Source organism: Equus asinus, chromosome 3 (genome assembly GCF_041296235.1).
Source record: "Equus asinus isolate D_3611 breed Donkey chromosome 3, EquAss-T2T_v2, whole genome shotgun sequence".
Classification (NCBI taxonomy): Eukaryota; Metazoa; Chordata; class Mammalia; order Perissodactyla; family Equidae; genus Equus; species Equus asinus.
Genome location: NC_091792.1, coordinates 150,201,031 through 150,223,510, shown reverse-complemented (window position 1 = coordinate 150,223,510; position 22,480 = coordinate 150,201,031). Strand labels below are relative to the sequence as shown.

Below are 22,480 nucleotides of genomic sequence, written 5' to 3'. Positions count from 1 at the left end.
TTTCTATTGTTTTAACTATAATACATGCACCTGAATTTGAATAAAAAGAAAATTAATGAAATGATGCACAGCAGCTAAACCACAGTAATAGTAGTTACCTTAGGGGAAAAGGGCTTTAGTTACTGTACATGACTTTTGAAAGATTTCTGTAATAATCTTGTTTTAAGTATTTTTTATAATGGTAGGGAGTATTAGGTTCTGTGCTGGATGAATTTTTCATTATAATGTATCTGACACCCATTACTAAACAGATCTCGTAATATTCAAATCTATTACAGGACAAAAGAGAAAACATGTAATCAATTTCCAAAGGCTCATATCAACGATAATCAAACGATTACTGCACAGCAGCTACCACTTGTTGAAAACCTACTGTGTCATCTATTCACCCTATGTAAGCCTCAGGTTAAGTCTTTTCTCCAACATTGTGCATAGAAACCCTCATGTGGGTTCTATAAAACATATAGTAGAATCTGGCTGTTAAGAAGATCTACCTCTCTGGGCTAATAAATGTTTCACTTCCACCCTTCCTTTGCTCTAGGAAAAAAGAGAACAATTTAATCTGCTAAAGATCATGCTTACGGAAAAAGCGAAAGTAAAATGTAGAACTCCTCCCGCGTATTTTCTTTATGACTTAAGAAGGCACTACAAGATAAGTAGATCACCGTTAAAGATCAAAAATTCTAAACTCTGGCTACTCAATTCCAATACTGCTCAGCAGTGCTTTGCCCTTTGTAAAAGTTAAAGGCTGTGTAACGGCTCTAAATTAGTTCTACAGACATTCTACGTTTTCCAAGATCCCCAATATAAAACCATAACTCATTTTAAGCCAAAAAAAGAAAAAAGAATTCTAAGTATGAAAGAATAAAAAGAAATATAATTCTGTACCCCTTAAAGATTTTCTTAAACCAAATTCTTCTAGTATTAATGCCAATAAATTAGGATAGAATTATTTTCTTTCCAAAAGCCTTTACAAAGATTCCTTTAGGCTAACTTTCCTGTAGATTTAAATTAGGACTTTATTTATCAAAGTTTTCATTGCAAATAACATTTTAGGAAATCACTGAACCACGTGGGGTACCTTTGAAATATATACACTTTTTCTTTTTTAAAGGACTCAGCTTCTTAAAGAAAGAACAATGTAGAGGGCTACTCAAAAAATACTAATTTGGGGGGCTGGTCCCACAGCATAGTGGTTAAGTCCAGCACATTCCACTTTGGCAGCCCAGTGTTCATGGGTTTGGATTCCCAGTGCAGACCTACACCACTCATCAAGCCACATTGCGGCAGCGACCCACATACAAAATAGAGGAAGACTGGCACAGATGTAAGCTCAGGGCCAATCTTCCTCAAGCAAAAAACAAAAAAGAGGAAGATTGGCAAAGGGCGTTAGCTCAGAGAAAATCTTCCTCACAAAAAAAAAAAAAGATACTATTTCTCTACTTGGCATTCACACTTTCCATCAATATATCATCAACCTATTTTATATTTTATAGCCTTATCTCCCACTATTGCTCAATACATATCCTTCACTACAACCAAGCTGGAAGGCCAAGTCTCCTCTGAACATTCCCCACTGAGTTCAACTTAATCTGCTAAAGATCATACTTATAAGAAAAGAGAGAGTATAAGGCTTTGTGCTGGATGAATTTTCATGTTTAACATGTCTGACACCCTATTATTAAAAAACCCTAGTAAAATTCAAATCTATCACAGGGTAAAAGAGAAAACATGTCATCAATTTCCAAAGGCTCATATCAAAGATAAGGAATTACTGCACATTATTAATGCTGAGAAGGGCCATAACAACAAATAACAACAAAATAACCTAACAGCGGCTAAAACAGTGGTTTACTGTGCACTCAAGTGATGCCCACTGCTTGGAATGGTATCTCCTCCCAATGCCACCTGTCAAAATCCTTTGTCTTTGTTCAAGGCTTAACTCAGTGCCATCTCTTCCTTAAGTTTTCTGATCGTTTACTGCAATCAGATGAGAGGTCTCTCTCTCCTTTGATTCCCCACAAAATCTATATTCAATATCCCTTAAAGAAAGTACACAAATAACACACAGCAACATAATATGGTTCTCTGTTACAAGTCCCTGAGAGTAAAAAGTGTATCTTATTTATCTTTACTAAATACTACTTATCTTTACTAAATTTACTAAATTTATCCACTAAAGCACCTAAGAAAATGTGTAAGCATTTGCTAAATATTCGTGAAACTTTAAATTTATGTTCTCCCATATCTCACAAAGGATATAACCTGACTGAAATGAAATGTCACGCTGAAGTTATATGTTCCAACACTGTGAAGTAGGAGAGATCTTCGTCAACTCTTTTAGTTAAATAAATCAGCTGAGAGGAATAACTTAGATTCAAAATTTTATATTCCATTTGAGAATGAGAACACGTTCATTTCCTAATACTCTGCAACTAACTACTTACCTGAGACCATGGTCTGTGATCTGATAACATCCAGACAAACTGAGAAACAAAAGGACTCGACCAGTCTCTTGATCAGATTTTTCACTCCCAAAGTAAACTTTTTCCCTAAGCAGTCTAGTCCTTAATGCTTTTTTACACAATGCAGAAGACTCTGGGAGTGCCGACATAGTTCTTAGAGCTGTTCCTGTACAACAAAATGAATGACCGCAATATGCAAAGGCTGGAGAAGCACAATGCTGTTGCCAACAGACACTAGTCCTTAGTCCAACAATATCCTTACTGTAACAGGCAGAGGAGGAACAATCAAAGTTGGATGCTGTTTCCATTACACAAAGATTTTCAACATTTCTATGTCTCCATTCTACAGCATCTTCAATATCAGCCAAATCTTCAGCATCTAACATCCACACATAAGGAGAAGTGAAATTTTCAGAAGAAACAGGCTTAGTCCAGGGATGTTCATTATCTATTTCTTCTCCTATGTCCTTATTAGTTAAATGGTGCAAACAAGCATACTGCTTGGTGGACTGCATGGTAGTGTCTTTATTTTTCCATGTAGTCGAAGTAATTTTGCTTGTAGAAGTTTTCAAAAGGCCACTCTGATGAGATGTCAGAATTCCAAGAGCTCTAGAAATCTTCTCTAGAGCCACATCTGTGATTTTTTCACATCCAGACAGATCAAGATGCCGAAGACTCTGGCAGCAACCAAGCCAAGACCAACTATAATTAAGAGGCAACAAGACTATTAGTGGATGCCGTTAAATTTTTCAAAAGCATCTGACTATATATAAGTAGACGGAAAATAGAAGAAAGATTTTAAATTTAATATAATCAAACATTTATTGAATATCTATCGTCAGGCACTATTTTAGACGCTAGGGATACAAAAAGAAAATAAGAGTAATTAGGAACTAAGAGTATTGCTGACCTAACAGAAGGGTAGGAGAGGAGGAGGTTATGGAAGGGACAGACTTAATTTATTATCCCGAAAAGTAACCAGTAAAGGCTGTATACACACGAAAGAAAGAGAATAACGACTAATTAATGGAGGAAGAGCCAGAAGAAATAAGCTCTAGGAACTGGTAGAGAATTAGCCTTAGCCAGAGAAGAGTACACCTCTCCCTCTGAAAGAAGAAGAGAGGTGCTGATATAAATGCTAGGGTAGGAAAGAGGAGGGTGAGAAAGAATAAGAAGGAAAGTGGTGGCTTCCAAGAAAATAAAATCTGTAAAGACTGTAGCTTGAAGTAAGTGCCACAATTTCGGAATAACTATGAAGAATGTAAGAGAAAGCTTTGCCAAATAGCATTTGGAGCCCAAGTGGAACTGAAAACTTCTTAAAAACATATAGTGCAATCTGTATGTTGCACAGCAAGGCTCAAAGGCCTAGACACAATAGAGGATTATAAAGATGACAGGATGATAGACTGAAGTTTTGGATCAGCTGGGATCTATAGACAAGAGGTAAAGAACTGGAGGATGCTATCAGGTTATAGCCATACATGACTCACATCTGATAGTAAAAAATAATAGTATGATTAAACTACAATTACACAAATAAGAAACTACAAAACAATTCTACTGTTTCATAGTTAGAAATCATTGTATTTAAATATTCAAAAATAACTAACCTGTCAAATGCAGAATCTGAAATGTCAGTTTGGGTAAGATCCAGATGCTCCAGGTTAGGACAAAGCTCTAAAATCTGCCTAACCTAAGGAAGAGAAAAAGATCACTGTGAAGATCTGTAGACTTTTAGCTAGATTAAAAGAGAGATAACTTTTAGTAAATAATATTATTATATTGTCAATAAATAATATAATCAAATGATTCTCAAATCTTTGTGCATGTAAAAATCATTTCAATTCTGCATTAAAAATATATATTCTGGGCTCAAAGCCTGGAGAATCTATTTTAGTAACTGTGAGATTAAACTCCTGTTTACATTTTTAAGGAATATCCAAAAAGATTCTCATGTGGGATGTCAAAAAACAGTGATTTAATCTTACTTGCCCATCTTACCATGTCTTATATATCATAAAGAATCATATAAAACTGGGCTTCTTCACTTAATATCTGTGAAACTGAATAAACTGTTTAACCTCTCCTAGTCTCTGTTTTCTTTTCTATAATGCATGACAAAGATATCTATGTACAAAGATTACTGTGAGAACTGAAATGAAATAATATGAAAGTTAGCAGTGTATGCCTACCCATGGGAAGGCACTCTCATGGGTAAGTATAGTTTTTTTTTTTCATTAATTAAATTCAGGCATAGGCAAACCGAACTGAGATCATTGCTACTTTTTCTTAATACCCAAACTAGTGCTATACATACCATTTTGCTGGAAACTGCAGAGCTGTATGCTAATACTAAAGTTTTTACAGAAGTACCAACATAAGGTAGAACATTATGAATTAAGCCATGGAGTAAACGTTTTTCCATTTGTGCAATGCTGATAGCAATCGATTCCTCTGCAGACTCTTCTGTAAAATGAATTCAAAAGTCTAAGAACTTGATACACTAATTAGGCTACTCAAGGAATCACCAAATCATTAAATATGAAATAGTTTTTGCTACCCTCAAACTCCCTTTTGTATGCAAAGCAAGTTAAATGGACAAGGTCTTACTCTCCAGGACTTAATACTTAACAATCTTACATCAACTAAAAAGAGACAAAAGAAAAAGAAAAGGTTTACAGTGAGAACGAAGGGAAGATTTTTCCATATGCTTCAAGGTTGAAGGTGATTTTTATATCAAGGTAGGGAGCAGAGGGAAAGAAAAAATAACTCCAGTTTCAGGCATTTAAAAAGTTTTGGAAATGAACTCTGAATACTTTAAGAATAGTAGAAGTTCCTCAAGAGAATACAGAATATCAAAAGAAAAATGAGTCATAATAAAGTACCATTTGTTATTTTACTGAAATAAAAGGTACAGAGAGCTAGAAGAGTTTTAAAACAATTAAGTTAGCCTGGTCATAATGAAATAAAAAAGAAAAGTACCTTAGAATTTTTAAGAACTTAAAAATGAGTATGGCTTTTGCTTTCTGCTTAATAACTTCTGTAGATCTTGGATGTTTACGATAGGATGCACTACTATAACAATGAACACAAAAGAAACTACAAACTCCAATTTGATATAAGGAAAAAAACACACTAACTACACTAAAAAGAACGAATTAATAATTTTATCACCTGTCTCAGAATCCTATTATTATTATGTTTACCTAAAGACCTAACCTGAATGTCTCTAAACATAGAACAGTTTAACAGAATAAGTTAAGGAAGTCTCATTTAAAATAAAACTGAATGAAGCTGACAAGAGGAATCTAAGTAGAAAGAATAATTCTGAATTTGTGGCTAATGGATCCATATTTACAGCTATTACCCTAAATTCCTTTTAGCCAGTCACTTTAGCCAGTCATAAAATATAGGAATAAAAATGACTTCTAGTGAACCCTATTTATTCTACTGTTTTATTCCCAAATGATTCTTTTGTTTCTGTGGCCCTCCCTATTCAAATGGGTATTGTTTACTGTGAAATCCTAAACAAAAATTAAACATCCTATGACAAACAAAAACTTCTCTGCAAGACTAGCAAAGACAGCTAAACTGAAAAAGCAATAATAAGATGGTAGATCCAAAGTTTATTCTTGGATCCACTAAACAATTCGACAGACATATTATCTTAGCAAGGCTCACTCACTATAGCCTTACCTTTCCCTTTAAATATGAAGGAAAACAACGGCCTTCTCTTTGGCTATCTTCGAGTGTTGAGACAAATACACTAAGTTTGATAAAGCTTTTAAAATGCAACATGGGTTTTATGAACTAATTTTCTAGAATAAATAAATCAAGTCTTCCCTGGGGAACAGCTGAGTAAAGACCACACCTCCTTGAGGTCTTTGCTCAAGTTTCTCAGGGGACCTTCACTAATCACTCTATTTAAAACTATAACTTGTTTCCTCTCTTCCCAGCACTATTTCTCTTCATTATTCTTCTCCACAGCACGGACACTATCCACTACAGCACATATTTTGCCTGTGTTTATCATCTGTCTCCACTCTCTAAAGTTTAATCTAAACAAGGCCAAGGATTTTTTTTTCATTTTATTCACTAGTAACCTCAGGTCCAGGAAGAGCCTGCCACAGGGTAAGCACATCCCCAAATCTAACTGTAATAGACCTCCTCTTCCTTATAGAGCACCTTCCAACCGTTCAAAACTATACCAAAATGCAGTACCTTCGTTTCCTAAAAATAAACTTGCTGCTGAAAGAATAATCTTTATATTTATAGCCCTTACTTTCTACATGTTAAGTTCTTTTGCCAGATCAGCTTACTACTTTTTAAGTGGGCAACTTACAAATAAAAATTCCCTCAGGATCAGTTTTACCAAGTAGAAGAATGTCTTATCCATTTATTGTTTACTACTTCATCAACTTTTAGTAATAATTTTCTCAGACAGAATTTATGTCTCCTTCCTCCATATTCCCAAATAGCATCTTCCTGCACCTCAACCATAGCATTTTTCATTATGTACTCTGAATTAAGAATCATGTATTCTAAATTCTCCCCCATTTCTGATTTCTTTAAGGGTAGGAATAAAGTCTTATTCACCCCTGAATTCTATATTGCCTAATGAATGGCTACAGTAGTTTTATAATCCCTTACCATTTACAAAGAATATATATTACTTCTTAATTCTACAACAACCACGTGAGGCATGTGGTATGACTGTTTACAAATGAATAAACAGATTCAACAGCTTCATGCTCCTTCCACTGGGCCACAGATGACTGAATAAATACTGCTGAACTGATCAAATGAAATGGTCTTAAATCAATGAAATGGTCACTATATCAAATGATCAAATGAAATGGTCACTATAGTGCAAAACACTATGGTGAATGTACATTATTTCAATAAGAAAACGGCCATCATTTTCTGATTTTTTAAAGTATTTAAATATAAGAACATATGGGAAACAACCCTATAGACATTTAAATTTACTTCAAAGAGAATAAATTTTAAATTTGATTATTCCCTCAAATTTTAAAAAGTAGTAGGCTTAAAAACATGGGAGTTTCTTTAGAAAATACAAAATACTTAAATCTTAACACTTAAGTACTAATTATTAAATATAACATTAATTATAAAGCACCATGTAATAATTTAATTCCAAACACAGCTTACCAGATTCATCTATATCGGCATCTTCATCCCACTCCTGAAAAGCACGACTTTCATCTTTTCTATTTTTTACCCATTCCTCATCAGGTTCAGTATCAAGTTCAGTTGCAGGACCACTATACCAGTCACCTACTCAACAAATAAACAAGGGGAATGAAATAAAATTAGACTGCCTATCATTATTAAAAAATACCCTATTTATAATAAAAATCTCTACACACAGAAAGTATTTGAGCCCTAGGCAATGGGGCAGCTATTGTTAGAAATACTCAACTGTGATTAAAAAAAATTACACTTAAGCAAAGAATTCAATTTCAGACATACTAAAAAGAACTATGAAAAATAATTATCAACAGTCTTATGTGCAATTTTAGAAATCACTGAAAACAACCTAACCTTTTTCCCCTCCTGTGGCTTCACATTGGCTCCAGCAACAACACTCCCACTATGACGATAGCTAACAAACAAAAGGAAGCAAGACTTTCTGCCCAGTAGTGAATTAGTCAGCAATTCATAAGCAGGTGGGAACAGAAGTCAAAGGAAAAGATTAAAGGAAAGCTAAATCATAAATTTAAAGATCCTAAAGAATACACTGCAATTAAATTACATGATTGTGAAGTGAGAGACAATGCAAAACTAATTTACTGAACTACTAACATTACATCTAAATTAGGGTTTCTCAATCTTGACACTACTGATATTCTGGGCTGAGTAATTCTCTGTTGTGGGGATCGGTCCTGTGCATTGTAGGGTGTTGAGCAGCAACTCTGGCCTCTACCCACTGGATGCAAGTATAACCCAAGATAGGACAAACAAAAATGTCTCCACAGACATATCAAAATGTCCCCTGGAGGGGGGTAACATCAATTCTGATTGAGAACCTCTGGAAACAAATACTATAAATAAAAAAATAAAAAACATTTCTATTGGAACTTTTGGTTTAAGCATATTAAAAACAGGAAAAAAAGAAGTATATTTAAGATCTGGTTTAACTTCACAGAAGTCTAGCATACCATTATCACATTTGATCTTTATATCAAACACTACCTAATCATGTAATTCCTAATAATTAATTCTTCATAACTAAAAATATAGCTAAAGTATTTTACAAATCCGTATTTGCCTTATTTGACTTTCCACTTAACACATCATAATTCTACAACTAATAGAAAAGTTATTCCACAGAATAATCATAATCCTAATCATCTGGATCATGTAAGTCTATCCAAAAGCCCATACAGCTTGACTCAAAAGTATTAAATATTTAACAATAATTTATTTTAAAAGTGCTATATATTAATGTAAAAAATAAAACATAAAATCAGACAATTTAATTATTTGAGAAATATATATATTTGTCAAAGTGACAAATTACAGAAAACTAAAAAACAATTAACGTGAATTTTGTGGTTAATACTTACCCAGAAATTGTTTTAATTCAGTGACAGAAAAATATGCCATATTAGTTGCATTTATCCCATGACTGCATTATATGCTCATGAAAAGAAAATTTTCTTTAATTGTTCACATTAAAAGTAACTTACTACAATGAAATTAATATGAAATTGTAATTTACAGAATGAGGCATTACTAATCACACACATAAAAATAACACTAAAGACAAAACAAGATTCAGTTATTTTGAGCCTCTATCAAAAAGAAGCCATAATGGTGCCTCACCTTTAAATTTTATAGAATTTATTTTGCATTTTTTAAATAATCTAATTATTTAAAGTTGTTCTGACAACCTATTAGTTTTATTTTTAACTTTCTGTTGTGGAAAATTTCCAAACATAGTCAAAAGTAGGAAGAAGTAGCATTAAAAAGTAGCATAATCAATACCTATGTACTCGTTACCCATCTTCAACAACTATCAACATTTTGCGAATTATTTTGCATTCCCTCCCCAACTATGGTTTCCTAATTATTGTAAAGAAAAGTGCACACAGCACATAATTCACTTATGAATACTTCAGCACTGCTAGCTTTTCAAAAATGAATACAGAGAACACATAATCTAACTATGAAATCTACTTTTTGGTCAACCTCTCAGAGTTTTCCTCCCTGGCCTTGCTCATTAATGTCTGAGTATTCACCTAAAAAAACTAGATTGAAATATTTAAAACAAACTAAAAGTCCCATTTACCTACCTCTGGCCCAATGAACAGGGTAAAGATGTTTCCAAAGCGATCCAGTTTTTGCCAGTTGAGACCATTTAGTGCTTACTTGACTGCATCGACATAATTCTTGAGGATTAAGATAACTGAAAATTGACAGCATTACCTCAGGAGGAAGATGGATTATACTTGTGGATTGTTCTGACACTTCCACTTCTGAAATAAAGAAGAAAAACTTTAACATTAAAGACTATAAGAGCAAATGCAATAAGAAATTACAATCACATTTCTATAAATAAAATCCAGTGCCTAAAGTCCACTCTTTCCTGCTTGCAAGACGTGAAAAGGAAATAACATGGATTAGAGGTAACATGGGGATGTTAAACTTGTTAAGGGTTAAACTACCACCGCCTAAATCACATTTCATCAGTGGGAGCTACAATAATGAACACAGAATTGACTTCCTCTTACAAGGGCGTCACAGAAAAAAATACTCACTTTGTAGCATAAGAAGCATCAGTTGAAAAAGGAACCCAACAGGTTATACTGCTTTAAATCCACAAGTGTAGAGTCTGTCAGATTATGAGATCTCCAAGGCATTTTTAATGACATATGCAAATCTCACATTTTCCATTCATGTATTATGACTCCTGTTAGTATCTTCCTTGTGCTCCCTCTTTGATTTTCACATTTCATATAAGAAGTCTGTGAAATCTGACTTCTTTAATTTATAGGCGCCCTAACTTACTTATACTTTTTATGAGCCAACTGACAGTATAATGTAAATACTTTTAATGCTGGTAAACATTTATTAGGAATTTCTGTCAGCAACTACTGTAGAAAGTAGTCACTGGATGTCCAATTTCCTGTAATGTACTATTTCAGTGGCAATTTTATAAAAGAAAACGGTAAATGAGGTGTACAATAAAGAATATAAAATGTAAAAGGTGGGGCTGGCCGGCAGTGTAGCAGTTAAGTTCACATGCTCTGCTTTGGTGGACCAGGGTTCACAGGTTCAGATTCTGGGTGCAGACCTACATACTGCTCATCAAGCCATGCATCCCACATACAAAAGAGAAGAAGACTGGCACAGATGTTAGCTCAGCAACGATCTCCCTCAAGCAAAAAGAGGAGGACTGGCAAGGGAGATGTTAGCTCAGGGACAATCTTCCTCACCAAGAGAAAAAAAAAAGATTTATCATTAAAGTACTATGAAGAATTTGAGTACTTTGTATGTCTGTTGTCTCCACAAAGCAACTTAAATATAGAAATGCTACGATCAAATTACTTTAACCTAACCCTTTTTAAATGGCAAATATTTTAAACATAATACAGCTGTAATTTGCTCTGAAGGAGTGGGAAAACCAAATGTAATAAGTGTGATGCTTTTAAATCCCATGTTATAATTACAATTAAAACAGACAAAACAGGTCTTAGCTTGGTGTCTAAGACACAAGCTGCATTTCAGAGTGAAGCACACAAGCTTTATGGGTTTAATTATAGTTTAACCTATAAAGACATTTCTGTTTCAACATGCACCTCACCTACTTTGTTAAAAAAAATAAGAGAAAAGGACCAATTTCAAAGAATTTTAAGCTATTTTAATAGGAAAGTCATTGCTACTGAGTATCTAAAAGCAGCAAAAGAATTTTTGCTAGCCTAAGGATGCCAATTTTCTTTAACGATGTTTTAAAATGCAAAGGTATTGAAGATAAGAATAAAAATGAGGAATTAGTCTATTAAGAAAAAAAGGAGATATTTTATCTACATTTCTCGTTTGTTTTCAAAGTAACTGTATGTATAAAAACTATGCCTCTCATACTCACTCCCCTGTGTATTACTGGATATACGCTAAGAGAATGACACATGGGAAAGGATGGAGATAAAACTATAAGCATAACTGATTTTCAAAACTGATGAAAAAATAAGGATAAAAGCAGGCACTACGGTCAATGGAGCTCAGAAAGTTGGATGATACTGCAAAAGTGCTCTGCATATGGTAGTTTTCAATAATTTTGATTGACCAAAATAATAACTGCAATGATTATCATTATCAATATCATTATTATTATGTATATAAATTCCTTTAAACAGCACTATATTGCATGTGTCTCAAGTTTACAAAATGTTAAACCATCCTAAACAAGACCAAATTCTAAGATAGAAACTACTGACTTCAACTAAATTTATACTTCAAAATACATGGCTTAAATTATTCCTCAAACAAAATCTAAAGTTCATATCAACAAGAAGCAAATGGCTTTGGAAATGACTAATAAATCGTTCACTATCTAAACATACGAATCTCACCTTTATCTGACTTTTCATCCACAGAATATTTAAAAAACTTCTGTCGCTCTTCAGCTTGATTCCATATACTAAGACCTCTAAGAAGTTCTGCAGTATCCTTCTGAGAACAGTGTTGTGCAATCACTTTCTTCTTAATATCCTTAAGCTCTTCATAGGTAAAATATTCCATTAACATGGGCTGAAAAACCTAAATTAAACAAAATATTCATAAGGAAGATGCTTAATTTTATTTTACATCTTTTAAATTATTAATGGCTCAAGTGTAGTATTATGACTACATATTACAAAGAGATAAAAATTTTAGTTACCACCAACTTAGTTTATCCAAAAATTATAGAGAAGAATATCACAAAAAAGATCCTTCTCTCTATGACTTCTCCGGCTAGTAAGTCAATCTCTGAACAATTTAAAAGCATCATAACCTGAAGCTCTTCCGGTACAGAGCTTGTTAAACTCTCTTAAATCACTCTCCTATAGACATTCAGGTCACTTAACTGCCTCTGCTACCACAGTAACTGACTCTACCCAAACAGGGTCTCTAAATCATATGAGAATGGTACCCAGTATACCAGAACCATAAAAGTCAGAGCTCTCCTGAGACCTTAACTATTCAATATTATCTATGAGATTTCTTCTTTGAAATAGATCTTCAGTCTCAACCTCCAATTTATAGAATTAGAATCTTGAGAAGCGGAGCCAGGGGCCAGCCCCATGGCCAAGTGGCTAAGTTCGCACACTCCGCTTCAGCAGCCCAGGATTTCACTGGTTCAGATCCTGGATGCCAACAGCAAGCCATGCTGAGGCAGCTTACCACATGCCACAACTAGACAGACCCACAGCTAAAACTATACAACTATGTACTGGGGGGCTGTGGGGAGAAAAAGGAAAAAAACAAAATCTTTAAAAAAAAAAAAAAAAGAAGTGGACCCAAGGCCTTTTTTGCCTTTTTTTTCTTTTTTGGCTCCACAGATAATTCTGATGTGCATCAAAGGTTAAGAAACACTGCTCTAGTAACTCAGTAGTTTCAATGACGGCTGCGTATTACAAGGACTTGGGGAGGCTTTAAAACATACCCATGTGAATATCTCCTACCTGATTTAATTGGTGAGGAAAGGACTTAAAGGTAGGTTGTTTTTTTTAAAATACCAATCTGATTATAAGGTGAAGCCATAGTTAAGAATCACTATAATAACTGATTTACAGCTGAAAAATAATCCAGTCTCTTACAAAATATTTTCTCTATTCCTTACCCTGATATTCAGCCCATTTTAAAGAAAGAGAATGGGAAAACGTTTTGCTCATCCATTCTGTGGTATCCTAAAACATGTGTACTAGGCATAAGACAGAAAAGTTTAACACCACTATTTAATTACTAAAATCTGCCACTAAAAAAAATAGTACTAAAAATTCTTTAAACTTATGAAAAGAGAAAACATTAATTTGTTTAAAGACTCCTCTAACGGTTCTGAAAAGACATTAGGGTGGCATAAAAAGTTATTAACATTCAATACAGTTCCATCTACATAATAAGAAGATAAATATTTGCCAAGTAAATGAATTAAATCATTCATTCAATGATAAGCAACCACCTCTCTGAGAGAACAGAATTAATGCTTTTTCTCCTTGGGTTATTCTTCATTTCCTAAAATGAACTCAAGGCTTATCTTCCTGTGTATTATTTTGAAGAATCAGAGGCAAAATAACATTTTTTAAATTTTATAAATCAAAATCACAATTATGCTTACCTCCTCTTCCTCTTTCATGTGAGGAAGAAAATCTCTTGTAAAAGCCTCCAACCTCTCTTTCAGCTGTTTCGCATAATTTAACTGTTCATATTCATTCTGGAAACCAAAAAAATTGTATTCTATAAAAGTTTTGCTTATTTATTTTGTAACTGATCCTAGGAAGACAGTTTAAAATGCAACATTAAAACCTCAGGAAAAAAATAGACTGACGAATAGAAAGTGGTCTGTGTACTTTTCTAAGTAAAAAAGATGTCCTTAAGACATCTTTTAAGGGAACCTTGAATTCCTAGTAATGTGATGTCATAGTTCTTTTCAAAAATGTCATAAAAAGTCTAAAAATAGCAAGTACTTGCTCAAAACTTCTGCTGATTTCTAATGTATATATTCATCATTTCTGTGTGTCCATTTTCTTATATATCTCCCAACAGTCCACAAGAGCCTACTGGACTATCTTATTACAGAATCCCTTTAAGGTCATGCAGTGTATCCTCCACTAAACAATTCAGAATACCTGTTACACCACACTACAGAGGACCATACGCATTTCTAAAGACAAGGAGCTCACTACATCTTGAAGTAAATCATTCTAATTCTGGGCTAAAAAGTTCTCCCTCATGTGAACTAAGATCACATCTCCCTGTACCTTATCATTTCTGTATCAGCCCTCCCAACTTAAAACATGTGGAAAATTTACAAAATAATGAAACTTAAAATATGTTGGAATATTTTACCCCTGCTGAGTGCTCTCTACTGTCCCCCTTTTGGAACTAATTTATTCAACTGCTTCCCAATATTCTACCCAATATCCTATTCACTTAGGATTTCACACATTTTCCCTAAGCATACCCAAGTGGCTTCTATTTCCAGTTACAAACTAATAATAATCAAATTTGCTTTTCCAAACCAAATTATTCTCCTGACCTTGAAACCCACCAAGGCCTCCTCCTACTAATAAATGCCTACCTGGATTGCCCGAGCAGTTCAAACCCAACGTGCAAATAATGGGTCTTCTTATTCTCCAAGCCTTTTCCATATTCCCTGCAAAGTCAGGCTCAATTCTCATTCTCATTTCCTTTCTCTTTCTCCTTTCCTCCTCGCTTTATATGCAAGTACCACATTCTATCAATTTTATGTCCTCCATAATTCTTAAGTCTGTCCCCTCCCCTCTATCTCCACTAGTCATTACTTTAGTTCAGAAGTTAATCATTTTATTGAATAGGCAGTACATTCAAAGAGTACAAGAGTGTTCAATAAAAAGTAAATCTGCCTTCCATCACTACCCAGAACCCTACCCCTACCCAACCTCCCACCTCCCCACCAAGTAGCTACTGTGTATTCTTCCAGAGACTATTAGAATATTTTATTTATAAAGGTCTTCCTGCTCGAGTCTTTTCTTTCCCTTCAATCCATCCTCTTCCCTGCTGCAGAACAGTCTTTCTAGAACACAAATCTAGAACTGAAAGGTGCATGGTGGTTTGACAGAATTGCTTGCAACTTAAGTCTATGCTTCACCAACTTAATCCAGAAGATGGACAAGTGAAAATCAAATTTCAAATACCCCATAATCAGAAAGTAAAAGTTTTATGGTAATTAAAATTTCAACTTACAAAAAACAATTTTAAGATTTAGGGAGTAGCATTCATTATAAAATTTTATATACAGTAATACATAGGTAACTGATAAAGATTCTCATCAAACCTGAGTCAGGCTTCACTGAGCCCTCTTCTCAACTAGGCCCCGACCTTGAGCTCTGTGGTTGGCCCACTTAGCCCAGTTTTAGCAAAAATCACCCTGAGTCAGCTTATTGAAAATCCTCCCACCCTTGACACCTGATCATCCTCGATATCTATCCACCCTCAATATCTTATCACCCTGGTCTGCCTTCAGCAAAAATTCTCTTGAGTCAGCTTAGCAAGATCCTCCCTAGCCTTGATGTTTCCTCTTAGTAATTTTCCTGACCCCCATACCCTGCTCCTTGGGTATAAATCCCTACTTGTCCTTGTTGTATTCAGAGTTCATCCTAATCTCTCTTCCCTAGTGCAAAAACCCACCGCAGTAATCCCTTGAATAAAGTCTTCCTTATTGTCTTTAACAAGCGTCAGAATAATTTTTTTGTTTAACATAACATCATTTACTATAAAACGCTAACAAGTTTTGCCAACGACATACCAGAAGATGACAGAAGTTATGATAAACACCCATTTTTGCAACTCACCTTAACATTCTTCAGTCCTTTTTCAAAGAGGCTAAGCATCTCAGAGAGTTTATTGTCAGAATGTACATTATAAATAGTCTGGCTGCGTTGCTGAAGCAAACCAATAATGTACTCGTTTTCAATTTGCTCATGCATTTTGAACTCCTTAAAAGTAGCATAGAGAGACTGCAGAAGAGCACGGAAATCATTGTTGTTGGAAAAGTTGGTTTTAGAAAGCTGAATAAAAATTTAAAAAGAAAGGCATAATAAATACATGTAAATACGCACCAATAAGAAATACTCAAATGCATCCCCATTTAGTTTTGTAAACAGCAAAACACCTCCCTTACACTTAAAGTACAAATAAAGGAAATTCATAAACAAGTTATAATAGTATAACAAAAAGTGCACTGGGCCAGGAAGATGTTGGTTTACATTCTGAAGGGCTTAGTGATATAGAAAAATGATCATGCACCAACAAATCAGTTTCCTTAAATAAAAGGGATAAGACCAGATTCCCTCCAAATCTAAAATTGTATTACTCTATACATATAGATACTCCATAAAGTTATATGTAAACATTGAAATAGTTGTGTTAGGATAATGTACGTGGTTTTTTCTTTCTTCTAAATGTCTTTATGCTACTGTACTACTTTTACAATGTAAAAAATTCAAAAATATTCTATTACAGTTTGTTTAAACTTTAACAGCAAGATGAATCTGATTTGTTCACAAAATAACTATAAAATATTGAGCTATTAGAACATTATTAAATAACTTTAGGGGAACTGTTTTTTTCTTTTTTTTTTTAAGAAAACTGGGATAAACACTTAGCTTATTTAAGAAATCATGCACTTTTCTGGGGCGGAGGCATTGCAACAGTATAATGTGAAAATCTAGTCTATCAGGGATAAAAAAGTAAATGCACTTGAAGGAAGGAAACCAATCGATGAAAATATAAAGGAATATATACACTGCCATTTTAATCCTACTATTCAACAAGAGAAAATGACTAATCTCATGTAATTTTAATATTTACATTTAATGGTAAACTAAAATTCTCGTGTTTAAAGGATACATATTATCAAGAAACTTGATTCAAGTTAAAGTTCAAAGTAATATTCAAACCTTCCATTACCTCCACTGCCATATTAAACCTAGTTCTAGTATATCAATTCCAGTTTCAAAATTCATTTTAAAAGGAAAAATCCGATTTTAGGTTAAAAACAGGAAATGGAGGAGAAGCTACTAACATCATACTTCCTAGACTTGCTTTGTAAAGCCTGATCTAGTATTCCTAAAATGAAGCCGAGCAGTGTCTAAGCTGTCTTGATTGCCTGTTCTCAACAGGAATAGGGGGCTCATGACAAAGCATCAGGAAAGATGACAAACAAATTCTATGCAAAACTATTTCACCACACATAACAGAATTAACTAAGTCTCTTCTGTAAAGGCAATATGGATTAGGTATTAAGGGTCATTTATAGAAAACCAGACCTAGAGTCAGATTCTCTAGGATCAGATTCCAGTACTACCATTTATTTAACTGTGTAATCCTGGGTAAATTCCTTTTCTCCCTCCAAGTCTTAGTTTCTTCTTGGTGTTGAATGAGAATAATAATAACACCTGTGAGATTAAATGGTTGCTGTGAGATTAAAAAGTAGTGCTTAACAAACATTAGCTATTACCATTTTGAAAATTAATCATTTATTTTCATAAATTCATGCATTTTTTTACTCTATTCACATATTTAATGAGCAGCTATTAAGAGCCAGGCACTGTTTCTGGTACTTGGGATACATCAGTAAACAAGACATCTCTGCCTTTACAGAGGTTACATTCTAGTGAAGGAAAATAAGACAATGCATAGTAACAACAAAAAATAAGTAAATTACCTAGAATAGGGGTTTGCAACTTTTTCTATAAAGGGCCAGACAGCAAATATTTTAAGTTTTGGGGCATACTGTATAGAGCTGCCATTTAATTCAACTGATTGTAGCACAAAAGTAGTCATACAAATGAACATGGCTGTATTCCAATGAAACTTTATTTACAGACAATGAAATTTGAATTTCAGATAATTTTCACATATCATAAAATATTATTCTCTTGATTTTTCCCAACTATTTAAAAATGTAAAAACCATTCTTAGCTCCTGAGCCATACAGGCAAGACAGATTTAGTTAAACCAATGTTATAGATTTCATCCTAAGACATGTCACGCACGATAACAACAAAATTCACTGGTGGCTGATCTCAGCAAATACTATCATGTGTCATCTTATTTAAAAATAAAAATGAGTCTTAGTAGAAATAAGAGGTAAATCAAAAAAATAGCATTAATAATGGTTGTAAAAATTTTTTAAAACAAAAGCATAGCAAAAAAGTAGACAATGCCCTCACAGGAGTTAAGAAAATAACATGTTAAAAGAAATTTTGCACACATTCTCACTGAACTATTAGAAAACTTTTCAGATTTAATAACAAACTAAGGTAAAGACCAGGTTCACGCTACAGATTGAGCAACCAAAGTAGACATATAAAAGAACTCTACAATATACGCAGACTCAATCCAGCATAGTAGTTAAAAGTGCAGACTCTGGAGCCAGACTGTTTAGGTGTGACTCCATCTCTGCCAGCAAGTCACTCAATTGCCCTGTACCTCAGTTTCTTCATCTGTAAAATATGACTAATAATATTAACTACATCATAGGGTTCTTATGATGATTTTTAATAAGTTAATATATTTAAAGAACACAGAATATAACATATTTAAGCCCTACTTAGGCTTTTCTGTTATTTCTATATTTAGCCCAAAAAAACTATCATTACAAGTCTTTACACTACCCAAGTCCGTGTTTCTCCATTTGTAAAAAGCAATTATTTTTAACCTGGTACCTAAAGTCAGTAAATTCAGCACTTAAAAGAACAACCAGAGCATATACACTTTAACTTTTTAAAAATCTGTTTATATGAATTATTTTTTAAAATTTTGTTTGCCTCTGCAAAGTTACTCAAACACACAGACTTGATTGAGAAAAAAATAAACCTAGACACAAATAATATCTGGGACATACTGAGACCTATGATGTACTAGGTACTATACTAATTATTTTTAGATATTACTTAATTCTTAACAATCCTAGGAAGGACATATTATAATTCCCATTTTACAGGTGAAAAACCTGAGGCTCAGAGAAAATAAAAATCCACACAACTAGTAGACAACAAAACAGAGAACAAGTCTCTATGACTCTAAAACCTATGTTCTTTCCACAAGATACAATGTTAGTTCCAAGCATAAAACTATCTTTCCGGATCCAACACAGTAAACTGTCAGGAAGAAGGCTTGCTCTAAAACCCCCTGGTGAGAGTTGATTTTGCTCCCCAGGAACTAATGGGCAAGGCCTGGAGACATTTTTGGTTGTCACCACTGCAAAAGCACTACCAACACCTGGTGGGGAAAAGCCAGGGATCCAGCTAAACGTCCTACAATGCACGGGACAGGCCCCACAACAAAAAATCATCTGGCCCAAAATGTCAATAGTGCTGTGGTTGAGAAATGCTGCTCTAAACAAGAGTTCTCCAAACATGATTAACCATGACCTTTAATATGAAATTTAACCAGTTATTTAACCAGAAATATAACCACTGCACACACCACAAACACTTCAAACAAATTTCAGGAAACAATATTTCCCTCTCTAACCTGTGATGTACTCTAATATTTACTTTTCCATTCATTTTTTTAATGCTGTTTCTGGTCCACAAAATTGATTACATAACCCACTAAAGGGTGACAGGACACACTTTGAAAAACACTTCTACAGTAGGATATAAAGGTTCCTAAGTGACCTATAAACTTGTATACTCTAATGTCTGGCAAATTCAATAAGGAACCTATGTAGAACAGGATACACATAATCAACGAATAGCAACAACCAGTAACATGGTATTTCCCATATTTTAAAAGAATTCATAACTGACTCTCTGTCTCACACACTCTACAATCTAAAATCTTACAACCTGGCCTCAGACTGATTTGAAAAATCATGTGTCATTTAAAGACCAGAGGTTAAGTTCAAAAACAGACATGAATAATAGCATAACAAAAACCCAAACACTATTATCCCAAATAACTTTTTACTTTTTATCTACTTGGCCAGCCAACACTTTCATTTAATCAAGGGTGATTTATACTCAATGAAGAAACCTTATTAACTATCTGGTCAAACTAACTTTACAGAAAGAAAAAACTATCATCCACAGGTCAAACGTTTTCTATAAAATCATATAGCTAGTAATAAGTAGCAGAACCAGTAAGGTAATGCAAAAAACATGGGCTTCAGAAGGGGGAAAACCCCTAAAATTAACATTCAGGCTCCCCTAATTACTAGTTGAGTGAGTTGGGTAAGTTACTTAACCATGAAGTCTGCTTCCTCATCTTTAAATGAGGGATAACACTTGTCTCACAGGGCTTTTGTGAGGATTAAAAGAAACAATGTAAGCATGTAGTAAGAACTCACTAAATTCACTTTTCCTTCCTCTCCTAGTTCTCAATTCAATCTTCTCTCCAATAAATCAGCCTTTCCAATGCCAGTCAGTAACAGTTTTTACAGGTATGAACAGAAATAGAAAAATAAGGAAAACTAAATGAATTCTTCATAAAACTGTATTCATTCAATTTTTTTAAAATAATCTATTCGAATTTTTCTCAGATTATTTCCTTTCTAGGGCTTTGATCATAAAAATCCTTCTTTTATAAAATCATAAAGTGAATAGCACTTTTAATATACTGATTTGAAAAACTTGGGCACTCCATAAAGCTTCCATCGTTTGAATTTTTTATAACTGGCTTATGTACAAGTCCAGGAATCTCTGTACTATGCACATCCTTACAACCACCACCACTCACTCAGTTCTCAGAAATCCGTTCTAAGAGACTATAAAACCATTCCTGACACTTCAATACAGAGCTGACCATCTACCTCCCTTGGCTCCCACTATATAGTATTTGGACTTTCATCCTAGCACAAATGTTAGACTGTAAACTCCTTAAGAATAGGAACCACATCTCACATCGCCAACTCAAGGTACTACAAACTCCACGCTCACTGGCAGAACTGTTAAATTTTGAGGATTAGAGGAACAACTGAAGAACTGGAGTAAACTGGAAAAGGATGTCACCTAATGCCAATGTTCACTAAAATCATCCCAATTTGGAAGACCAGTGGATTAGCAAAAAGATTTCGTCAAAGACTGTTACCAAAAAAATTTTTCAGAAACTACTCCGGTTTCACATAAAGAAAATTAAACTAAGAATCATGACCCTGATTTGAGTTTCCATCTGGATCTATCACTAACTGTTTATGTGAACTTGGTGTAGCTAATCTACGCCTACAGGTCTCCGGCTATAAAACAGATACCCCTGCCTTTACGTACATCAAAGGACTGTTGTCTGGAAAACAGTGAAAAACCTTTCCATAAAACCTTTTATAAATGTAAGAGGAAATTCATGAACAAAGTATTAACTAGGTATTATACAGCACACAACTTCAAGAGGAAGATGGGCACGGATGTGAGCTCAGGGCAAGTCTTCCCCAGCAAAAAGAGGAGGATTGGCAGCAGATGTTAGCTCAGGGCTAATCTTCCTCAAAAAAATAAATAAATAAATAAATAAAATGGCACACAACTTCAGAATAAATTATTCTAAGTAAACTAGTCTAAGAATATAAATGACTGAGCTAATGCTAGTAAATAAATGGATGCTTCTAAAATATGGTGTACTTGAAAAGTTTGATATTGGAAATAAAACTGACTTCTTCATAATTACTGGGCATTCAGAGTCAACATTTAGAATACAGTGAACTAACCGGCTCTGTATCTTTTTAGTTTGAGTATAAAAACTAGTCTTCATTCTGTAAAGTTTTACTGTACGCTGTTTGGGTTGGATACCCTGGTGTATACAATCAAAAGATGGTGAAGGCAAAGCTTGAGATAACAAATAAATAAAAATAAATAGTCCTTTAAAACTACTCATTCATCATAAAATACTTATTTTTCCACTCTAGCTCCCAAAGGACGTCCTATGAGAGATTTCCATTAGCTATTAGCATCAAGAAGAAATCTGGATGTAGAACTTCTATGCAGGTTTTTTTCCCCTAAATCACCTTGGTCTCTGATTCACAGTTCAGAAAATTGGACTTTTAATCTTCTTCTTGATGAACATAAACAACAATCTCATTAACTACATCTAATTAAATCAGAATTAGTGATCATTTTGACTTAAGCTATGTCAAATAGAAAATGTTTTCTTAGTTCTTGCAAGAGGGAACATTTAACTACCGAAAAGAATCTTATTAACTCAGGTATTGTTTTTAAAAACAGCAATGTATTTCCAAAATCTGTTCTAATGTTCTCAATCACCAGGTAAAGACATAAAATTAGTGACTGACTTCTTCAAAACTTTAAAATAAGGCT

General features: G+C 34.0%; 1 protein-coding gene across 2 annotated transcripts in view; it reads right to left on the bottom strand.

Moving 5' to 3' along the window:
• The window catches only part of FBXL5 (F-box and leucine rich repeat protein 5), a 48,284-nt gene that overhangs the window by 17,999 nt on the left and 7,805 nt on the right, over window positions 1-22,480 (bottom strand). For both annotated transcript variants that reach the window (XM_014834731.3, XM_044767813.2), the window contains exons 2-9: window positions 16,022-16,237; window positions 13,807-13,902; window positions 12,062-12,248; window positions 9,785-9,967; window positions 7,638-7,763; window positions 4,783-4,931; window positions 4,076-4,158; window positions 2,448-3,167 (exon numbers count right to left, since the gene is read on the bottom strand). In XM_014834731.3, coding sequence (XP_014690217.1) covers window positions 2,448-3,167; window positions 4,076-4,158; window positions 4,783-4,931; window positions 7,638-7,763; window positions 9,785-9,967; window positions 12,062-12,248; window positions 13,807-13,902; window positions 16,022-16,237 — 1,760 coding nt within the window. The remainder of the gene's footprint in view (window positions 1-2,447; window positions 3,168-4,075; window positions 4,159-4,782; window positions 4,932-7,637; window positions 7,764-9,784; window positions 9,968-12,061; window positions 12,249-13,806; window positions 13,903-16,021; window positions 16,238-22,480) is intronic.